Below are 24,566 nucleotides of genomic sequence, written 5' to 3'. Positions count from 1 at the left end.
TACACATTTATTTCCTGACATTTTATGGACCAAACAACTAATCGATTAACTTGAGAAAGAATCGACATATTGATTGATAATGAAGATAAACGTTAGTTGCAGCAGATATAAAATATCTCCTTGAATCACTGATCTGACTTCCGTCTGTGTGTCTTTAACCTCCGTTAACCTCGACCAATCCCAGCGGTGACTCTTGGTTTCCTGCGGTTACGCTCTGACACACATTCAGCCAATCGTTAATCAGAGTCTGGTGGCACATTAAGAGTCTGAGCAGCCTGAGGAGACACACACACACACACACACACACACACACACACACACACACACAGTGACCCAAAAACTCGTCCTCAGTACAAAAACGTCTCAGGAAGCAGGAGGTCGTCACGCACTGAGCGCGCTCAGCCGGGCGGCCGCGTGGCGTCTCTCGCCGCCTGCCAGCAGCGCTCGTGTTTACAGAGGGCAGTGAACGCACCGACCGCAGGCCGACGGTCTGAGTGGCAGTTTGATTTCACAGAAAGCCGCCGTGGAAATCATCTTTTCTGCTTCAAATCCTGTTTATACAACTTTGAGGGTTCGTTCTGTCGCTGTGGAAGCCTGAAGTGTTATCAGGAACATCGACTGCTGACTCGCTTTCTACACACAAAGGATGCTGGACTCTCCCACTGCCTCCAAAGTAAACCTGAGACAGACCTCTTCATATTTATAACTTGACTCTTTTTGTGCAGAATAACACACGTCACCTGTTTCAGTTGAGATTATACACAGTAACAATAAGATAAACAACTAAGATAGAGTATAAACAACATGACATCAGGTAAACAAGAGGCAAGAAATACAACTGCAGATGAGGAATTTATAGTAAATGAAAGAATCAGTATGTGAACCTCAAACCAGAGACAGACGGCTTCATATGTTGGACATTATCATTAATCCTCCTGCTGACTGTGAATCTTTGCACTCTGCTGTTGACGTGACCTTTGTGCAGGTGGTTAAAGAGGTTGTTGGTGTTTGAGTCTGACGAGGGGACCGGTCGAACCACGTCCATACGACCTTCGTACATCCGACTGTGCGGAAGAACACATGTGATTTGTGTGTGTGATTTGCGACACCACGATATAAACGATATATATCGTCTCATCGCTGGTTGGACAGATCGTATAGATGAAACACCGGGCAGCTCTCAGTCATCAGAGCAGAGAACATGCTGCAAAGACTAAAACTCAGAATAAGACTCAACATTTTATAACCATAGAAGAAGAAAGTGTGTCTCCACAAACAGTATCTGCTCCGCACTTTGTTAGATAGAATTGATCCAAACAAGCTGAAAACCTGCGACAGCGTTTACAGCTGAAAGCCGTCCTCTGATTGGTCAGTTCAGTGAACACCTGCTTCAGATCTTCCTGGCTGGATCCAGCTCAGCTCGGCTCCACAGAGCCAGAAACAGGATTAATATTTAAACACGCTCTGATCACACACACACACGCTCACAGATATTAGCTGCGTATGAATATTTACTGTAGTAATATAGGTTAAATAGCAGCTCCTGGGCCTGAAGTCCCTGCAGGCTCTACTGACACACACACACTCGCTCCTGTAGCGCTGTGTGTGTGTGTCAGTAGTTATCTGTTAGCTGGCAGCACTTTCCTGATAATTATCATAATGATTATGATTTTAGAGAGCGTTAAAATCTTAATAAAATATTTATCCTTTCCTCCTTCCTTCCTTTTGTCTCTCCACCGGCACCGAACAGACAGACAGACAGTCTTAAACATTCATCTCCCCGACTTCCTTCCTTCTCTCTCTCTCTCCTGCTCTCAGGATGAGCGACAGAGTTCAGGTTCAGGTGATCTTATTCGCAGTAACACCGGAGGTCTTCCTCAGTCAGAGGAAGACCGACGAAGACGAAGAAACCCAGAGAACGTGTCCTCACTAGTGCACGAGTACGACTGAGTCTGTGTGTTAAACAAGTGTTTTAAGTTTCAAACCTGCTGATCAGGCAGGAAGCATCTTAACACAGATTATACTGATAATACACACACACACACTCAAACACACACTAATCCCTGTCTCATTAGTTCACTCTGTCTTCAAGTCGTCTCACACACACACACACACACACACACACACACACACACACACACACACATCTTCAAACAATAATCCTATGAATATGATCAGGGATTTGGGCCACAACACTAATCAGACTGACATCTCTGGACAGGGATTAAACACACACACACACACACACACACACACACACTCCCAGCAGTGGGTTGTAATCTTTTGAAGACATGCTGACTCTTTTCATAATCTGATGTCAGAGAAATAATTTGGTTAATCTGAAGAACGTCTCGCTTTGACAAATATACAAACTGCCTGCTGTAAAGGAGATGCTCTGCTGCCATGGCGATGGTCACATGATATGTTCAGGTGCCCCCCTCACCTCCAGACCTGATAGTCCTGAGCTGAGTCTGAAAACCCTCCTGATAGAACGGACACTAAACACTTTACTCAGATTCCAGACTCTCACTAATCAGCCATATAGACATTTATATATATATATAATATATATATAAATGACTATATGGATAAATATATATATTATATATAATATATATAAATGACTATATGGATAAATATATATATTATATATAATATATATATAAATGACTATATGGATATATATATATTTATCCATATAGTAATTTATATATATTATATATAAATTATCCATCTAGTCATTTATGCATGTAGTAATCTATTCATACAGTATAATCATTCATCAGTTTAGTTGTCTGATAACTACCACAGTATCTTTTATACCGACTGATCGTTGTATTGATCAGTTATGAGCCTCTTGTGTTTTTAAAGCTGTAGCTGATTGGACGGTTTGTTGACCTGTTGGTCACCTGACCCTCGGTGATGCAGCACATCAGAGTCATTTAAATGTGTTTTATGTGTTGGGATTGGATGCGGCATCGCAGAGTTAATAAAAATAATATATAGTGCAATAACATGGAATATATTAATGCAACGAAGTGTGTCTCGCTGTAACAGTCTGACACTAACTGGTTCACACGTGCAAAACAGAAACTCTAATAGCTGAATTTCTTACTTTTTTAATTTCAGTATGATTGGAATTAAAACTTATGATAATAGATATGATGGTATCACCAGGAAGACGACAGAAGACATTTGTTATAAACATCAAACACGTCGATGTGGAGAATGAAAACGATCAATTTAAGATCCTCATTATTCTCTCCGTGTATGTGAATCCAACCTCCAGCAGCAGCTGAAATATTAAAGTCTGAACTGTCCTGTGGTGAGTTCAGGGACTGAGGGAGATTTGGATCTCAGTGACAGAGCTTAGCGCTGACACCAGCCTCCCTCTGTGCTCTCTCAGAAACACAAATCCTCCTCCTCAGCTTCTATCTCATCTCACACGTTAAACAAAAGGAGTCTTAATCCGGCCTCCTTTAATCCCCGTTTGGTTTGCAGACACTGCGTCTGAAGGCAGCAGATTAATCCCAGAGGCCACCGGGTACGATCACCGCGGAGACGGCTCAGCGCCTCAGCCCGCCGGGGTTCCTTTCTCCCGCTGAATCGCCGTTAACGGCTTAAATCCAGCGCGGACCGACCACAAACACACTGAGGAAGTCCTGCTTTATTAAGTGGAAAACTGGAACTTTCCTCCTTCTGTTGCTGCAGATAATTCACAGCTCTGATGTGGATTTGTGAGGAGATTAAAGGGAACAAAGATTTATGCATTTTTTAAATTACTGAAATACAAACATGAAGCATGAAACTGCGAGCGGGAGGTGAGCGTGAAAAATGAGAAATGTAATAAGAAAAGCAGAGAGTCACAGTAAATTCAGATGGCTGTTGGATTCAGGAAGAGATTAACGACATGTTTTATTCATTTTTTTTTGTTGCTTTAACATAAATAATGTCATAATATGATATGTGAAGAGAGGAGAGAGAGGGTCACTGATTAGACGTTTGTGGACTTTCAGCTGGTGTTTAAAGCTTCCTCATGATCAGCTGTTCGGGTCAGAAAGTGCTGCTGCTGCTGCTCGGAATGAGAAGACGTAGCGCTAAAGGAAAGGTAAAGCTGTGAAACTGTCTCCATCAACAGCTGCTCAGCTTCCCGTCTGCTTCTCCAAACCGGGAGCGAGTCGACCCAAATCTACTGCAGCTGATACACTGACGGTGGATCAGTACCTCAGACAACCCCGCTTCAAAAAATCCAAACTGTCCCTTTAATATTTAACCATGAAGTCCTCCAGGGTTCCTGAACGTTCACCAGAAGCACGAACAGAAAAACCTCCATCAAGCTTCAGGTGCAACAAGATAAAACAGGAAAACTAATCAAATTTGTTCTCAGTTTTTCAGATAAGTTCATTAAAATGTTTCCTCTTTATGTTGTTTCTGCTGTTGCAGTTTAGTGGTGAGTATCTGTGATCAGAGCTGCAGTCAGCAGGTAAAACCACAGACTGAACAAACCAGATTACAGAGACATGAAGGACTGAAACACAGTAACAATATCAGCTCTACGTCTTCTGTGTCACTCGTCTTTTAATGAGCACGTCTGAAACGCCCTGAACCTCTCAGCAAACACTCACACGGTTCAGAGCCGCCAGCTGCTCGGACAATTTAAAGACGTCAGCTTGTGGTCGAGCACGTCGTGACGGACGTGATCTGATGTTTCTGGAATTCTGGGAGCAGTGAAAATGAACCAGTGTAGTTTAACTTTAGAGAAGAGAATCATAGACTTCAGATAGAGAGACTGGAGCACACTGACCTTTAACAGTGCAAACAGACCAGTGTCTCGACATGACTGTGTCTTCATCACAGTCAAAGGAGACACAGTCGTCTCTAAACCAACCAGCAGCTTCACGTCTTCAGTCTGAAGCATCTTAAAGTGCCACCGACGGCCGCCAGCTGACTCTCAAACAACAAGCCTCATGAAGTCAGTCACAGTTCTGGTCTCAGTCTCTACATTCAGACCCTCTAATAAGTGAGCTGGTGGTCATTTTGGAGACTATTGCTCTGCTGCGTGGGCGTTGACTGACAGCTGGCTCTCGCTGTTGCAATATTTCATTACGTTTAATGTTAATTGTTAATGATTTCTGGCCTGTTAGCTGCAACTCTGAGTTTCAAACTGGTTCCAGTGAAACCAGCGAGTGTCTTTGTTTACAGACTGTAACGTTAGTCTGTTCACACTGGTAAAGGCTGCAAACCAGTCAGTGCTCCAGTCTCCTCTCACTGGTAGGTTTACTTTACTTCCTTCAGTTCGTCCTCAATACTCTCTCTTCTTTCCATGAAACATGATCACACACACACACACACACACACACACACACACACACTGAGCTCATTATTTCAATCAATGCACAGGTGAAGTGAAGATCTGACAGAGAATGAAGAGCAAGATTAACACACACACACACACACACACACACACACACACACACACCAGGAGATGACAGGCTCTATGTGACCACACATCGCTGCGAACACTAACACTATTAAAGGTTACTCTGCGTGTGTGTGTGTGTGTGTATGTGTGTGTGTGTGTGTGTGTGTGTGTGTGTGTGTGTGTGTGTGTGTGTATGTGTGTGTGTGTATGTGTGTGTGTGTGTGTGTGTGTGTATGTGTGTGTGTGTGTGTGTGTGTGTGTGTGTGTGTGTGTGTGTGTGTGTAGCAGCTAAAAGCCTAAATTGGCTTAAGAAGCAGACTGAGAACGAGTAAGAAGTCATATGATCTCGTACACACGGCTCTGTGTTTTCTCACAGTTTTATGGGTTCAGTTTGTTTCCAAAGTTTCACGAGTCAAATGTAAAAAGAAAAGTTTAAAATGAAGAACATACAGTACAGTACAGTACAGTACAGTATAGTATAGTACAGTATAGTACCGTATAGTACAGTGCAGTGCAGTAGAGTACAGTACAGTACAGTACATTAGAGTACAGTACAGTACAGTATAGTACAGTACATTATAGTACAGTACAGTGTGCAGTATAGTACAGTGCAGTACAGTACAGTACAGTACAGTATAGTATAGTACAGTATAGTACCGTATAGTACAGTGCAGTGCAGTAGAGTACAGTACAGTACAGTACAGTATAGTACAGTACAGTACAGTACAGTACAGTACAGTACATTAGAGTACAGTAGAGTACAGTACAGTACAGTACATTAGAGTACAGTAGAGTACAGTACAGTACAGTACAGTATAGTACAGTATAGTAGAGTACAGTACAGTACAGTATAGTACAGTATAGTACAGTATAGTAGAGTACAGTACAGTGTAGTACAGTACAGTATAGTACAGCACGGTACAGTATAGTACAGTATAGTAGAGTACAGTACAGTGTAGTACAGTACAGTATAGTACAGCACGGTACAGTATAGTACAGTATAGTAGAGTACAGTACAGTACAGTACAGTATAGTACAGTATAGTACAGTATAGTAGAGTACAGTACAGTACAGTACAGTACAGTATAGTACAGTATAGTAGAGTACAGTACAGTGTAGTACAGTACAGTATAGTACAGTATAGTACAGTATAGTAGAGTACAGTACAGTGTAGTACAGTACAGTAGAGTACGGTACAGTAGAGTATAGTATAGTACAGCACAGTACAGTACAGTGCAGTACAGTACAGTATAGTACCGTAGAGTACAGTACAGTAGAGTAATTACAGTACAGTACAGTATTTACAGTACAGTACAGTACAGTAGAGTATAGTACAGTGCAGTATTTACAGTACAGTATAGTACAGTACAGTATTTACAGTACAGTACAGTACAGTATAGTACAGTGCAGTATTTACAGTACAGTATAGTACAGTACAGTATTTACAGTACAGTACAGTATGTACATATTAAACACATGTTACATCTAGTTTATGTAGAACATCTCGAGTTGCAGAGCTGCTGTTCTTCCTCTGGAGGAACAGATGAAATATTCTGCTGTACAGATGATAAAAACTTAATTCTGATGTGTTTCAGTTTTCTAAATGTGTCTCAAAAGCCTGGAAAAGACTTTTATATCATAAATGTTTCCGTCAGGTCTGAAGATTTGATTGTGAAAATTGTTCAAGCTGGTTTTCTATTTCTGGACTGGTGTTTGCAGCTGTGCAGCTGGTTTATATGAAGTCATGGTGTCTTGTAAGTATGTTTGTATGACACAATAATAAAATCCTCATTCATTCAAACACCACACTGTCTGTTCTACAAAGCATCGCTGCCTTTATGACCCGACAGCAGACAGTTATTAAAACCAGAATGAGAAGCTTGTTTATGCAGTTTGGTTCCAAATGGTCCAATAATGAATGTTTAAGATGCTCTCCAGACATGTTTTAAGAAATTAAAAAAGTCTATTTTTATTACCTGGTTAAAAACTCTTCTAACATCTTCTAACCTCATTAAAACTCCAGAATCTGTGAATCTGTGAGTGTTGTTGGTTTTTAAAGTTTTCCTGCTGGACTCCAGATGTTCCTCCTTCACTGTAAAGTTCATCTCAGTGTTTGTTCACTGGAGGCTTCAAGTTTCCACATCACACTGGTGTCAGTCGCATACTGGACCACGATTGGCTCCAGACTGGTTGTGATGTCATAAATCCTGCAGGTGTTAAACTGCTCAGAGACGCTTTCACAACAAACGCCGCTTTTATTCTGGAGGAACTTCAAATGGGTTGAAAAAAGTAGTTCTGTCAAAATTAACGCCTTGATTTTTGAATTCATTTGAAATATTTGACGCATTTAAAAATAACTGATTAAGACGTTACTGTCTGTCAGAGGCTGTGATCAGGTTTAAATACAGACTGAAGATACTGGTATCACATGAAACTGGGTATACTGGTATCACATGAAACTGGGTATACTGGTATCACATGAAACTGGGTATACTGGTATCACATGAAACTGGACAACCTGAAGCAGCCAGAGAGGCTGAAAAACATCTGTGTCTTCATGTGTCAGTGAAACTCAGCTGTTGTTATTATTTCTGTTCACAGGACAGAATCTGTGTTCAAAGTTAAAAAGATTATATTAAACAAAAAAAACATATTTGAATTTATTTCCTTGATTCTGCATTAATTCTATGAGTTTACAGTTTTATATTCATTATTGCAAAGCTTCAATATTCAGAAAAAAACAAAACAATTAATTGCGATTAATCACAGCAAATTAATTAGTTTAATCTTTTTAATTGATTGACAGCCCTAAAAAAAGGCAAGTTACATTTAGTGCTGCAACTAATGATTATTTTCATTAATCAATTAGTCGTTTGATCTATAAAATGTCATCAAAGACACTTTAGAGACAAAAGAAACCAGAAAATATTCACATTTAAGAATTTCTGCAAAACAAAATGACTAAAAACAATTAATAAATTATCAAAACTAATCGATTAACCAACTAGATGTTGCAGCTCTTGTTACATCATAATCATCTGTTAGTATGACTTTTATCTGACCCTATGTATCTTACTGATTTTGGATGTTGGACAGATGACCTAAATATTCCATAATCTGCATGTCATTTTAGGTAATATGATAGAGCCCTTCTTGGGGGGACCTTTAAATACAAATAATGGGTTTATGGTCAAGTTTGGAGCCGTTCCAGATGTGGTATGTAATGATACATAATATGTTGTGAGGTAGCTGTCAACCACTTGATTGGAATTAGTGCCCATGGAAAACCTATGTTATTCATGTGATAAGATACAGATGTGTAACCCCATATAAGCTATGCACCGACAGGGGTACGGTGCCCAGACCATCTTTGTACATGGAATGGACCCGATGGCCATCGTCTAATAAACGTCTACAAAATAAGAACTTCGCCAGCTCTTCCTTTGAACGATATCATCACACATCCTTCCTTTCATTTGGCGTCACGAACAGCCGGTGACAAGATATCAGGTAAGCAGATGTTTGTGATATTCTGAATTTCACTGCTTACCTGACTGCTCACTGCGAAGTACCTGGTTTTTGGATGATGTGGTGTGATGTTGTTCTATTGGCTATATGGGACTGAATTAAATTATTATTTGGGTTGGGGGGCAGTGTTGGGTCCCCACACAGAGAGCAGGTTACAGGTAGATGACAAGAAGGGGGAGAAATTTTAATAGGAATGGGATTGGACGTGGAGCAAGGCGAAATCCATCTGATGTATGCCATTATTGTCAACAGATGGGACATTGGGCAAGATTGTGAACTAAAATGGCAGGAAGAATGTCAAAGACAGACGTACACAGAAACAAATTTTATCAATAATACACACCCATACGCACAACCTCGAACACAGACACCGAACCAGCCGTCTGAAACAGCCGCTGCAGGAAATGTGATATGGAACGCATGACTCAGCCAACAGAGGAAATGGATGAAAATACACCATGTTTTTACATGTCTCCCAATGGTCTTGTATTATTGTGGAAAACAACAACTAAGGAGATTCGATTCTTTGTATGTGCTGTATGCACAGACTTTACAGATATTGATCCATTAGTGAAATCATGTATTGAATACCTTGAGAAAGTACCAGATAATAAAGATCAAAACAAAGACTATGTCATATGGTCTTATAATGTGGAACCAACTCACTTCTTTATTAAACCGTTGCAGCATAACATGAAACCACTGATCGTGGAGAATGCGATGAGAGAAATTCAATTGAAAACGCCATCCATATTAGCATCAGTTCCAACAGAATTATGGGCACTGCATGCTAATCATGTTGGATTATTAAATATACCACCTTATCGAGCTAAAATTAATCCCAATAAATATCCGGTCTACGTTAAGCAATATCCACTTTCTAAAGAAAAGGAAGAAGGAATTAAACCGGTTATTGAAAGTTTACGGCAACAAGGAGTAATTGTTAAGAGAAGATCCCAAAATAATACGCCAATAAATCCAATTTTAAAGCAAGGAACAAGTAAATATCGGTTCACACAAGACTTAAGAAAAGTTAATGAAGCCGTTTATCCCATTGCACCAGTAGTACCAGATGTTAATTCCATTTTAGCAGCACTGCCAGCAGACTATAAATTTTACACAGTAGTAGATTTATGCTCAGCATATTTCTCCATCCCTGTACATCGGGATATGTGTGGAGGCACTTGCCAATGGGCTTTGTTGATTCAGCAACTGTATACGCCTCAGCGGTTAATATGCATCTGGCTCAATTGACCTTACCCGGACCATCTACGCTATGTGTTTATATTGACGATATCCTCATAGCATCACCAACTGAGTCTCACTGTCTCCAAGACTCTATTGCTCTCTTAAAGCATCTTGCCATGGGTGGACACAAAGCCTCTTTTACAAAGTTACAGTTTTGCCAGCCAGCAGTCAATTATCTGGGCTTTGTTTTACGAGATGGATGCCGATATTTGTCTCCAGAACGAGTGAAGGCGATAAAAGACATCAAAAGACAAAAGACAAAGACTGAACTTTTATCCTTTCTGGGTCTGGTGAACTATTGTAGGGCATGGTTGGCTGATTATGCCACATATGACTCTGTATTGCGCAAGGCAACCATTAAGGATGCTCCGAACGACATCCAGTGGAATGAGGAAATGAAACAAGCCTTTCGTCACATCAAATACCGTCTCTGCACAGCTCCAGCATTGGGACTGCCGGATTACAAGCTAACTTTTCACCTCTATGTGGCAGAGAATGGTACTGTCGCATCCACAGTGTTAGCACAGATGCATGGTGACAGGTCAAGACCCGTTGCATATTACTCCAAAACACTTCCGTTAATCGTACAAGGCATGGTTCCTTGTTTACGAGCTGTTGCCGCTGCTGCTATCATGGTTGAGAAAGCACAAACGATAGTCTTAGGACATCCATTGGTATTACATACAACACATGTGGTAAACATTATTTTGCTCAACATAACAACACAACATATGACTAGCCAGAGACGTAGTAATTATGAGCACATTTTAACAGGGACTCAAAATCTTACTATTTCAACCACAACACACATTAACCCCGCACTACATTTAAAGGCATTACTACATGGAGAAGACAAAGAACAAGAGAAAGTGGAACATGATTGTATGGAATTGGTTAACTCCACCTCCAGTGTGAGAGCAGACTTGTAACAAACACCTTTGGAAATTAATGACCTCATCTTATTTTGTGATGGATCATCAATGAGACCGGATGATAAAACCACATTATCAGGTTATGCAATCGCGGACAATCAAGATAAATGTATTGAAGCATATAGGCTACCTGTTTCATCGGCACAAGCGGCGGAGCTAGTAGCCTTAACTCGAGCATGTACTCTAGCACAAAATAAGACTGCAACGATATACACGGATTCAAAATATGCGTTTTCAGTGGCGCATGATTTCAGTAAAATTTGGGAGAATAGAGGTTTTATAACAACCTCAGGCAAACCAATTCAACATGCTACTTTAGTGAAAGATCTATTGGCAGCCACGATGTTACCAGAGCAGCTTGCTATAGTAAAGTGTGCAGGTCATTCTAAAGGAGAATCAGAAGTAGCAAAAGGAAATAACTTAGCAGACAAATATGCTAGAGAAGCAGCTTTAAATGCAACCCCCCCACCATGGTTGAACACAGCTCTAATGGCAGTACAAACGACTAATCTACCTTATACTGTTAATGATTTAATTGTGTTTCAAACACAAGCCTCAGAGGCAGAAAGAAAGTAATGGCTAAAGAAGAACTGCCATAAAGATGTGGATAATTTGTGGAAATTTAAGGATAAAAGAGTAGCCTTGCCTAAGCTAGCATATGATCCTCTAATCGCATACGTACATGGGATAACACATGTAAACTACAAAGCAGTAACAGATTACATATCTAAATTGTTTTTCACGATAGGTTTGGAGAAACGTGTTAGAGGATATATTAAAAGATGCTTAATTTGTACACGATGCAATCCACATAATAATCCACCAAGGCATGAACATTTGCCAAGACCGGAAGGACCTTTTCAGTCATTACAAATTGATTTTACGCATATGCCCAAATGTCGAGGCTATGCATATCTACTCGTGATTGTGGATCGATTTTCTAAATGGCCGGAGGCTTTCCCAACAAGAAAAGAAAATGCTCAAACTGTAGTTAAGTGTTTAATGGAACATATCACTCCACGTTTTGGTATACCTGAGAGCATTGATTCAGATAATGGAACTCCGTTCACGTCCAGAGTAACTAAATTACTTGCAAAATCATTGGGAATTGAATGGAATTTTCATATTCCGTATCATCCACAAAGTTCAGCTCAAGTAGAGAGAACAAATAGGACGATTAAGGAAAAACTGATCAAAGTGCACCAATCCATTGACGCTCTTGTCTATAAGAGCAATGCCTAACAAAACTACTGGATTGTCGCCACATGAAGTGTTAATGGCATGACCTTTTCCTTTAGGAGTCAAGATGAACGAGAGAACATCAGTGGATTTGACACAACTACAAGAATTACAACAAAATTACGTTAAACATCTGTTTTCTTTTGTTTCACAGTATTCTCAGCAGGTATTTGACGCTCTTCCTTTTCCAGCTGATATGCCTACACATAACTTCCAACCAGGTGACTACGTGCTGATTCGTAGTCTGAAGCCTACTGGAGGAGAACCACGTTACGGACCTCCAACTCAAGTGCTGATGGTGACAAGGACCGCCGTCAAGGTCAAAGGACAACCACAATGGATTCACGCATCCAGAGTGAGGGTGGCACCATCGACCACAACGGAGGCGACAGATACGAATACGGCAACGCCACAAAAGGCAACGTATACGTGCCTCACATATTTGCCCTCGGATTCGGAAGGAAGCAGCAATTTGTCGATTGCGATTAAGAATTTGAGAGATATCCAGGAGAGCATTGTTACAGTTAATAGGAATGCATGAATGGAAATGGGTTACAGAGGAAACAAGTTATGGGAAAACATTGCAAGGTATTTTGGGGGAAATTCTGTTTTAACTTGGCTGGTAGGATTATGTGCCCCTATCATAGGCATTGTGGTGATAGTAGCCATAATCATGGGTTGTTGTTTCCCAATTTTCCGTGCCTTAATCATGAAATCCGTTTCTTCTGTTTCCAAGACTATACTGGTCCAGAATCCGATCAGAAACACCTACATCTACACACATGAAGATCCAATGAACAACGTGGACTAAGGACTGAGAGACATATTGTAATAGTCAGAGATGTGGAGAAGATGAGGATAATGAGATACGATGGGAACTCTGTGTATGAAGAGACGCACATGGGAGCATTCTCACTTGCTTGTCAGTGATTTGGTGAAGTCTGGTTAAAGGGGGGTCGGAGAACCAACAGGGGCCTCGTCCCTGATGCCAGTGAAAAGTTGTAGCGAGGACACAATGGTAGCCAGGTCACTATTAGAAGTGAGGGAGAGTGAAGCAGGTGTAGTCTAACATAACAGAGGATAATACACACTGATGTATTCTGCAGACAGCATTGTAACGTGAAGATTTGAGGACAAGAGGTAAGATTTTACATGTACTATGTGTATTTTAAACACAAATAATGGGTTTATGGTCAAGTTTGGAACTGTTCCAGATGTGGTATGTAATGATACATAGTATGTTGTGAGGTAGCTGTCAACCACTTGATTGGATGGCTCCCAACTGAATTAGCGACCATGGAAAACATGTTATTCATGTGATAAGATACAGATGTGTAACCCCATATAAGCTATGCACCGACAGGGGTACGGTGCCCAGACCATCTTTGTACAGGAAACGGACCCGATGGCCATCGTCTAATAAACGTCTTCAAAATAAGAACTTCGCCAGCTCTTCCTTTGAACGATATCATCACACATCCTTCCTTTCATCATCATTAACTTCAGTTTAATTGAACTTTTCATTGTGGAGGTGAAATAAAGCCAAAATATTTTGTTTGCTTCTTGTTTGCTCCCTTCGTCCACTTCCTGTTTTGGAAACGGTCTGAAGGTGGCGCCAGTCTGATCAAAGCTTTATCAATTCATCCTGACGGGAACACGAGATGTTTCAGTCTGAACTGAACCTGAACACACGACGTCTGATGAACGGACAGAAAGAAAGAAAGAAAGAAAGAAAGAAAGAAAGAAAGAAAGAGTCTCAGACGTTTGAGGAGAGATAATTAACTCACTGAGGACCCTCGACACACACCTGACTTCACAGTATGTGAGTTTAATCTGTGAGCTTCATTAAAACCCTGACGAGACAGAACAAAGAGCTGACTGCACCTGAACACACACACACACACACACACTCACACACACACACACACACACTCACACACACTCACACTCACACACACACACACACTCACACACACACACACACACTCACACACACACACACTCACACACACACTCACACACACACACTCACACACTCACACACACACTCACACACACACACACACACACACACACACACTCACACACACACACACACACACACACACACACACTCACACACTCACACACACACTCACACACTCACACACACACTCACACACACAGGAGGAAAAGGTAAAATCCTGAATCAGCAACAGTCCTGAACCTGGACACACCAGGTCATCTGGGAGTGTGTGTGTGTGTGTGTGTGTGTGTGTGTGTGAGTGTGTGTGAATGTATGTGTGTGTGAATGTGTGTGTGTGTGTGTGTGAATGTGTGTGAATGTGTGTGTGTGTGTGTGAATGTGTGTGTGTGTGTGTGTGTGAATGTGTGTGTGTGTGTGTGAATGTGTGTGTGTGAATGTGTGTGTGTGTGTGTGTGTGTGTGTGTGTGTGTGTGTGAATGTGTGTGTGTGTGTGTGTGTGTGTGAATGTGTGTGTGTGTGTGTGTGTGAATGTGTTTGTGTGTGTGTGTGTGAATGTGTGTGAATGTGTGTGTGTGTGTGAATGTGTGTGTGTGTGTGTGAATGTGTGTGAATGTGTGTGTGTGTGTGTGTGTGAGTGTGTGTGTTGCTGAGTTAACAGTAACACACACACTCTAATTACAGACCTCTCTCTCTCTTTCTGCTGCACTTTAAAGGGCGATTCTGTAGTTTCTTTTAATCATGTTTTAACTATTAAAGGATCAGTCCAGAGAAGTATTGAGATCATTTACTTCAGTAAAAGCAGCAATGCTGCAGTACAAAATACTCACTATTACAAGTAAAAGTACAGAAGCATTAGTATTATATTAGTCATCTATATATATATATATATATATATATATATGTATGAAACAGGAAGTTAATATCTGGTAGTCTGACTGGTTGATAGCCGTGATATAATGAGCGTATACTACAACTATGACATTTAATGTCCTTTTACAGTTCTGTTTTTAATTATCACTCCGCAGCTGCAGTTAAAATGCTTCCCGCCATCTGTGAACCAGCAGGGACGACGCAGAGCTGCAGCAGCCGCCGCCTCCGCAGCAGCACGCCGCCGTGAAGCAGGAGAGATAACGTCCGTACGTATGAATGTGAGAACAGAACGAGTCGACCTCACGTTACTGCAAACACAACGTGACTCCGGCGACGCTGGACAGTTTCTCCATGACTGTACAATTAATGAAAACGTTCAAATGAGAATAAATAAACTCTGGTTAGATCGCTGACTAGCTTAAACGTTAGTTAAGCAGTTTACTAACGTTGCCTAGCAACCGCAGGAAGCCGGGAACTACTTTCTTGTAATTAACTCTTGTAATGTAATTGTTATTTAATAAAATAGTTTTTATTGGATTGTGTCTGTAACTTCTATATTGTCTCCTGGCCGCGGTATGTTGTCACTGTTTCCCCTAGGATGACTGCTTTGACTGGAGGCAGAGGGAAACTGTTAGCCTAGCTTAGCAAAAAGACTGGAGGCAGGGGGAAACTGTTAGCCTAGCTTAGCAAAAAGACTGGAGGCAGGTGGAAACTGTTAGCCTAGCTTAGCATAAAGACCGGAGGCAGAGGGAAACTGTTAGCCTAGCTTAGCAAAAAGACTGGAGGCAGGTGGAAACTGTTAGCCTAGCTTAGCAAAAAGACTGGAGGCAGGGGGAAACTGTTAGCCTAGCTTAGCATAAAGACTGGAGGCAGGTGGAAACTGTTAGCCTGGCTTAGCATAAAGACTGGAGGCAGAGGGAAACTGTTAGCCTAGCTTAGCATAAAGACTGGAGGCAGAGGGAAACTGTTAGCCTAGCTTAGCATAAAGACCGGAGGCAGAGGAAAACTGTTAGCCTAGCTTAGCATAAAGACTGGAGGCAGAGGGAAACTGTTAGCCTAGCTTAGCATAAAGACCGGAGGCAGAGGGAAACTGTTAGCCTAGCTTAGCATAAAGACTGGAGGCAGAGGGAAACTGTTAGCCTAGCTTAGCATAAAGACCGGAGGCAGAGGGAAACTGTTAGCCTAGCTTAGCATAAAGACCGGAGGCAGAGGGAAACTGTTAGCCTAGCTTAGCATAAAGACTGGAGGCAGAGGGAAACTGTTAGCCTAGCTTAGCATAAAGACTGGGGGCAGAGGGAAACTGTTAGCCTAGCTTAGCATAAAGACTGGAGGCAGAGGGAAACTGTTAGCCTAGCTTAGCATAAAGACTGGAGGCAGAGAGAAACTGTTAGCCTAGCTTAGCATAAAGACTGGAGGCAGAGGGAAACTGTTAGCCTAGCTTAGCATAAAGACTGGAGGCAGAGGGAAACTGTTAGCCTAGCTTAGCATAAAGACTGGAGGCAGAGGGAAACTGTTAGCCTAGCTTAGCATAAAGACTGGAGGCAGAGGGAAACTGTTAGCCTAGCTCCATCAAAAGAGAAAAAACTTCAGCAGCTCAGAAATGTAAAAATGAGACGTTGTGGTTTGTTAACAAACTAATAAACTGTCAACAAGCTCAACTCAAACAGCCGTTGCCCCCGACGACCGGGTGCGCTCATTAGCTTCGCTCCATCACCACGGTTATTAGGGCGTGGCGGCCATCTTGAAACAGGGCCGTGGAGAGTTTAATTTCATTCTCTGCTGCTTCACACACACACACTCACACACTCACTCACACACACACACACACACACACACACACACACACACACACACACACACACACACACACACACACACACACACTCACACACACACACACACTCACTCACACACACACACACACACACACACACAGTGCCCCCACAGCCCTCCATATGTGCAGCAGAGAGGGACGGACAGGAGGAGAAATCAAACACACCCTGAGGCTGCAGTTTGGTTTTGTTTTGAAAGAACTGATTCTGTTTCTTCATGTTCTACTTACACGTGTTACTGATTAATCTTCTTCTTATTGTCTCATTACAACGTCATTACATCAATGATTCATCACCATGAACACCGTCCCGCTGCCACAAACACTGCAGCTCCAAATGTGGATCCATCCACCGCTGAAAATAGTCCCCACAGTAAAATAGTTGAAGTTTGTTTGTTATAAACTACAGTGAGCAGCAACATGAAACATGAATATATGTGTCAGTATAGATTATTTTCATTATTGATTAATTGATTAGTTGTTTGGTCCATAAAATGTGGATCAATGTTTCCCAACATGAATATATTCAGTTTACTGTCACAGAGACTAAAGAAACCAGAAAATATTCACAAAATAAGTCAAAATGATGAACTGAAAAACAGTTGGTCTATCAACTCATTGATAAATTGACTAAATGCTGCGACCCTATTTGTGAGGAGAAGTATGATAACATTTTTATTTTTTTTAAGACAATTTATTTTTTTCCACAAATCTCATGAAGTCTGATTTGAGGAGTTTTTCAGTATTTTGACATAAATGCAAATTCGATGGATATATAATATAAAAACATGTTAATGTGAGTCTCAAATAGAAACTCTCAAATTAAATGTTGTTTGTGTTTAAATGGAAAAACACTGAAACAAACAATTAAAATATAATTATTATAAAATAAATTATAATTATATAAAATATATTCTAATTATAATTCACACATTTCCTTTGTGATTATTTACACACACACACATTTTAACTGTATTTATGTAGTTAAAGCTATAAATTCTATTGTAATTAAGGGAAATGACTGTATCTCCATGAGATGTTTTATTGCTGCTGGAAGGTTTTTTTACTTTTGTTTTTTGTTTTTTGCAGTGAAACGCTGCTGCACGTCGTCCAGCGGTCACATGATCAGAGCTGATCCTGCAGCGTTCTGGACGCTCAGACACTCGTCTCTATCTGTCACACACACACACACACACACACACACACACACACACACGGTAAACAAACTCCTAATGAGCTTCAGAGGTTCCTTAATTACTTTGTTGCTAATTGGTTTACATGAAAACAAACATGGAAACACTGATAGACTGCTGCAGCATCACGGACATGTATGTGTATATAGATAGATAGATAGATAGATAGATAGATAGATAGATAGATAGATAGATGATAGATAGATAGATGATAGATAGATAGATAGATAGATAGATAGATAGATGATAGATAGATAGATAGTAATGTTAAATCCCAAACTGGTCGTCGTACAACAGATCACATCTGCCTTGTTGGTTCTGCTGTATGAACCGTTAGGGAGTCAGTTAGGAAGTCAGTTAGGAAGTCAGTTAGGAAGATAGTTAGGAAGGCCGTCAGGACTTTCCACGGAGCCGCGGGCTCAGACGGGGATGCAGGGAGTCTGCAGCGCCGGGCGTCAACCAGCACACACTCCTGCCTCCAACCACAGACGCTGCAACAGCACCTCCATCTACTGAACCGGCTCTTCCAGACCTGGACCTGGACAGCCTCTCTACACACCACTGCTCTACAACATCCAAAAGACCAGGTCCTAACCTGACCTCTGACCTCTGACCTCTGACCTCTGAGACTTCCAGAACTTCCATATCTGCTGAGTGAAATACAGCAAAGTGTAAACACGGCAGCAGATCTGATACGTCTGATAGAAAACAACCATAAAGATCATGTGATCACCTGTACACACACACACACACACACACACACACACACACACACACACACACTCACACACACACACACACACACACTCACTCACACACACTCACTCACACACACACACTCACACACTCACACACACACACACACACACACACACACACTCACTCATACACACACACACACACTCACACACACACACACACACACACACACACACACACACACACACACACACACTCACACACACACACACACACACACACACACACACACACACTCACACACACACACATCTCTAAAATGCTGCAGTTTTCACGTTTTGTATTTTATTTTCAGTTATTTTTTACTCGTCTGTATAAATATATATTTTATATCTCTAACAGCAAAATCACATTTCTTCTTTAACTGCGTCTATTTTTTATTGTTTTTATTCCAAACCTGCTTCAGTAACGTCTGTTTCCCAGTAAAACCTGAACTGGATAGAAACTGACAGACAGGTAGAGAGAGAGAGAGAGACAGGTAGAGAGAGACGGGTGAAGAGAGAGAGAGACAGGTAGAGAGCGAGACAGGTAGAGAGAGACAGGTAGAGAGAGAGACAGGTAGAGAGAGACAGGTAGAGAGAGAGACAGGTAGAGAGAGACAGGTAGAGAGAGAGACAGGTAGAGAGAGATGGGTAGAGAGAGAGACAGGTAGAGAGAGACAGGTAGAGAGAGAGAGAGACGGGTAGAGAGAGAGACAGACTGCTGCTTCCTGTCTGCATGTTCTCCATCTGTTCTACAGAGAACCTCTGATTGTTCCACACATTCTCCAACAGCAAACCCAGCTCACAAACATCTTCCCTCATCATCATCATCATCATCATCATCATCATCATCATCATCATCATCACATGATACAGAAGAACCCATCAAGGTTCCTCAGGGAAAAGACCAGAGAATCTGAAAACCCTACAGAACCCTGTAGAACCCTGCAGAACCCTGTAGAACCCTGTAGAACCCTGCAGAACCCTACAGAACCCTGTAGAACCCTGCAGAACCCTGTAGAACCCTGTAGAACCCTGCAGAACCCTGTAGAACCCTGTAGAACCCTGTAGAACCCTACAGAACCCTGTAGAACCCTGTAGAACCCTGCAGAACCCTACAGAACCCTGTAGAACCCTGTAGAACCCTGCAGAACCCTGTAGAACCCTGTAGAACCCTGCAGAACCCTGTAGAACCCTGTAGAACCCTGTAGAACCCTACAGAACCCTGTAGAACCCTGTAGAACCCTGCAGAACCCTACAGAATGCTGTGAAGAACCCTTAAAGAACACAGGAGGCGATGTGACACATGAGAGACAGGTGATCAGTGAGACAGGTGATCAGTGAGACAGGTGATCAGTGAGACAGCAGTTAGTCGATCGACAGAATATTGATCAGCTTATATTCTTATTATCAATAAATGGTTTCAGTATAAACTGAAGATCTTTCGTTCGTTAGTTTACAGACGAGGAAATAATCTGCAGATTTATGAATAATGAAAACCTTCGTTAGTTGCATCATTATATTATTATATATATATATTATATTATTATTATCACATATTCAATCGTCCTGCAGCATCATGATGTCTCAGATCTGCTGTTGATTTAAACTGAATATATTTGTAGTTTTGTCTTTTTCTTCTTCTTCATCATCATCATCATCGTCGTCCTGATGCTCAGAAAGCTTCGGACTCGTCTGACGTGTTTTATGTTCAGTTTGGAGTCACACTGACTCTTCACTGCAGTAACTGATCACACCGACATATCAGCACAAATTATACTTCATATCTGCACTGTGGACAAAATACTGATCTGATATCCAATCATTTCAGGTATTGATCGATCAGAATCTGTGAATCTCTGATGATATAAAAACATATTTCAGCTCTTCACTGCAGGCAGACAGTTTCTATCAGATGATCAATAATAATGTAATTTGAGTTTTATAATAATAAAAATACAAACACTGAACATGATGAAATCAATGTGCTTCTTTGCATCTGTACTCTGCTCTACTACACTTCATATCTTCATCACACATAATATATGATCAATAAGATCAATAATACTATTGGAATAATGACACTAACAAACATCAAACTGATTTACATGATGAAATGAAAATATATTTCTTCTTCTGTTTAATCTGAGTCTGTGCAGCAGGAGGTGTCAGTAGTATCTGAAGTGTTTACTGGCAGGATTTTTGCAGGATTTTTCCAATATTTCTGTGGTATTTTTGTTGTATTTTTGTGGTATTTTTGCGGTATTTTTGCGGTATTTGCGGTATTTGCGGTGTGCATGAAGTATTTCTGCGCTGCTAATCTGACGGCGCCTGAACAGAAAAGTTTCTCTCGTGAAATCAGCGGAATCTGCTGTGAAAGGTGTCCGACAGAAGAGAGGGAAGAGCGGAGAGGAGGAGAGGAGGAGAGGAGGAGAGGAGCAGAGGAGGAGAGGAAGGAGAAGAGAGGAGGAGAAAGAGGGGAAAGCAGAGGAAAGGAGAGAGGAGGAGAGAAGAGGGGGGAGAAGCAAAGGAGGAAATGAAGGGAGGAGATTTTCCAGCTGGAAACTTGGATGCCGACACAGAAACAACAACTCCCATGTTCAGCGCCCCCCCACCCCAACCCGAACCCTGAACCCCCCCACCCCGGGCTCCGGCGTCCCCGCTTACCTTTGAAGGTGTTCGCCCGCGCGCCCGTTAGTCCCAGTGAAACCAGTAAAAAAGAAGCGGAGACCAGTAAAGTTCCAGCCCGCTCCATGTTCACACCGAGACCCTCCGGAGAGGAGAGGAGGGAAAACTACTGATTAACTCCGACTTCCACTTCTTCTTTTTCTTCTTCTTCTTCTTCTTCTTCTGCTTCTGCTTCTCCTCCTCTTCCTCCTCCTTCTTCTTCGTGTTCTGTCTGCCGCTCTGACAGACAGACAGGTAGACAGACAGGTAGACACACAGACCGGTCTGCGGGTTCAGTCTTTGCGCTCCGGTTTCTCTCCCGTTTCTTTTTCCTCCGTTTGTCTTCAGAGCGGAGAGAGAGCCTGCCGCTGACGTCACAGGGGGGCGAGCGTTATTAAGGAGGGGGGGGGGGGGGGGGGGGGGGGGGGCAACTTTACACAGTTTTATAAAAGTATTATTAAATATTATATATTATATAGTTTTATTTTATTTATTTTACATCAGTTACTATTTTTAAACACATTTTCTTATATTTTTGTTTCAAGTTCAACTGATGATAGTTTTCATGTTTAAATGATATTTTATTTAACATCATTTATTCATTAAATGTTTTGTATATTTGATTTTTATTCTTTGATTTTTGTTACTTTTATTCTTGTATTATATTCTATATTTTCACTTTACTTCAATTATCTCTTAAAATACTTTTTATATTATATTATATTATTATAGTAATATTATATTTATATTGTATTTTGGTGTTTTAACTGTTAGCTGATATACACAGACTGTGAGCAGCAACACGTCAGACTGAGAGAATGAATTTCTTTGTCTAGTTTTTCTAAATAGATGAAGCAAAACCTCTCAGAGTGTAAATAAAGGAGGAATGAACGAATGACAGGATGGATGGATGGATGGATGGATGGAGGGCATAAACATCTTCTACTGGGAGAAATATGTGGTAGAATGTAGTGTTTCATCTAATATACATTTAAATATACTATATTTTGTGTGTGCAACACTTCCTGCAGATATTTCACGTCGTCGCTGAGCTGCTGTAGAAGAGTGTGTCTGACTGAACCTTTAAATGGCATCACGTGACAAATGAACGCTCAGTAAATAAATGCAGCTCTGTGTGTGTTTCAGTGATGTGGCTGCAGCTGGAACACAGTTCTCCATTCACAGTTGATTTGTTGCTCTCTGCTGCCCTCTACAGGACCGCCTGAGGAACAACCTCTACTGATGCAACACTGCTAGAAGCAACAACATGTTCAGTATAAAAACACAGAATTAATAGAAAACAACCATAAAGTTTCAGTAAAATATAAAGAAAAAAAGGCTTTTCAATAGAACACATGGAATGAGGGTTAAAAAAAATCAGTGTTACGTTCTCATGATAGATTTTATCAGATGTTTGTTTTCAGATTACAGGTTTGAAATGTAAACTAGATTACTGCAGTAAAACTACCAATACAGCAACATAAAAATACTCCATTACAAGTAAAATCCTGCATGAAACATCCTACTGCAGTAAAAGTACACAAGTATTATGAGCTTGATGTAGTTAAAGTATTGCAGTAAAAGTACACAAGTATTATGAGTTTGATGTAGTTAAAGTATTGCAGTAAAAGTACACAAGTATTATGAGCTTGATGTAGTTAAAGTATTGCAGTAAAAGTACATAAGTATTATGAGCTTGATGTAGTTAAAGTATTGCAGTAAAAGTACATAAGTATTATGAGTTTGATGTAGTTAAAGTATTGCAGTAAAAGTACATAAGTATTATGAGCTTGATGTAGTTAAAGTATTGCAGTAAAAGTACATAAGTATTATGAGCTTGATGTAGTTAAAGTATTGCAGTAAAAGTACATAAGTATTATGAGCTTGATGTAGTTAAAGTATTGCAGTAAAAGTACATAAGTATTATGAGCTTGATGTAGTTAAAGTATTGCAGTAAAAGTACATAAGTATTATGAGCTTGATGTAGTTAAAGTATTGCAGTAAAAGTACATAAGTATTATGAGCTTGATGTAGTTAAAGTATTGCAGTAAAAGTACATAAGTATTATGAGCTTGATGGAGTTAAAGTATTGCAGTAAAAGTACATAAGTATTATGAGCTTGATGGAGTTAAAGTATTGCAGTAAAAGTACATAAGTATTATGAGCTTGATGTAGTTAAAGTATTGCAGTAAAAGTACATAAGTATTATGAGCTTGATGTAGTTTAAGTATTGCAGTAAAAGTACATAAGTATTATGAGCTTGATGTAGTTAAAGTATTGCAGTAAAAGTACATAAGTATTATGAGCTTGATGTAGTTAAAGTATTGCAGTAAAAGTACATAAGTATTATGAGCTTGATGTAGTTAAAGTATTGCAGTAAAAGTACATAAGTATTATGAGCTTGATGTAGTTAAAGTATTGCAGTAAAAGTAGTGGTTTGGTCCCTCTGACTGATATATTATTATATATGACATCATTAGATTATTAATAGTGAAGCATCAGTGTTAGAGCAGCATGTTACTGTTGTAGCTGCTGGAGGTGGAGCTAGTTTACACTACTTTATATACAGTTAGCTAGTTTAGTCCAGTGGTTCCCAACCTAGGGGTCGGGCCCCTCCAAAGGGTCAGCAGATAAATCTGAGGGGTGGTGAGATGATTAATGGGAGAGGAAAGAAGAAAAAACAAAGTTCTGATACACAAATCTGTTTTCAGTTTTTGGACTTTTTCTCTAATCTTTGATTTTTGCTGAAATATTGGATCATTTGAACATTTATTGAAATGAAAGCATGTGAGAAGTTTAGAGGGAAAAATCACTATTTGGTGGAGCTGTTAACAACTCATAGACATGTGAAATGTGACCCCGACTACACACTGCTTTTTGTAAGACGTCAAAAGCCAAAAAGGTTGGAAACCACTGGTTTCATCTTTAAC

General features: G+C 40.6%; 1 protein-coding gene across 11 annotated transcripts in view; it reads right to left on the bottom strand.

Annotated features, from left to right (window-relative positions):
* The window catches only part of LOC137173326 (receptor-type tyrosine-protein phosphatase mu-like), a 164,855-nt gene extending 142,861 nt beyond the window's left edge, over positions 1–21,994 (bottom strand). For 9 of the 11 annotated variants that reach the window (XM_067578109.1, XM_067578111.1, XM_067578115.1 and 6 more), the window contains exon 1: positions 21,637–21,994. In XM_067578109.1, coding sequence (XP_067434210.1) covers positions 21,637–21,724 — 88 coding nt within the window. In that variant the 5' untranslated portion in view covers positions 21,725–21,994. The remainder of the gene's footprint in view (positions 1–21,636) is intronic. The other 2 variants (XM_067578117.1, XM_067578119.1) reach the window with 1 other exon arrangement.
* Positions 21,995–24,566: the final 2,572 nt, after the last annotated feature.

This window comes from Thunnus thynnus, chromosome 21, assembly GCF_963924715.1.
Source record: "Thunnus thynnus chromosome 21, fThuThy2.1, whole genome shotgun sequence".
Lineage (NCBI taxonomy): Eukaryota > Metazoa > Chordata > Actinopteri > Scombriformes > Scombridae > Thunnus > Thunnus thynnus.
The sequence above is the reverse complement of the archived record's forward strand: the minus strand, read 5'-3'. Positions and strand labels throughout refer to the sequence as shown.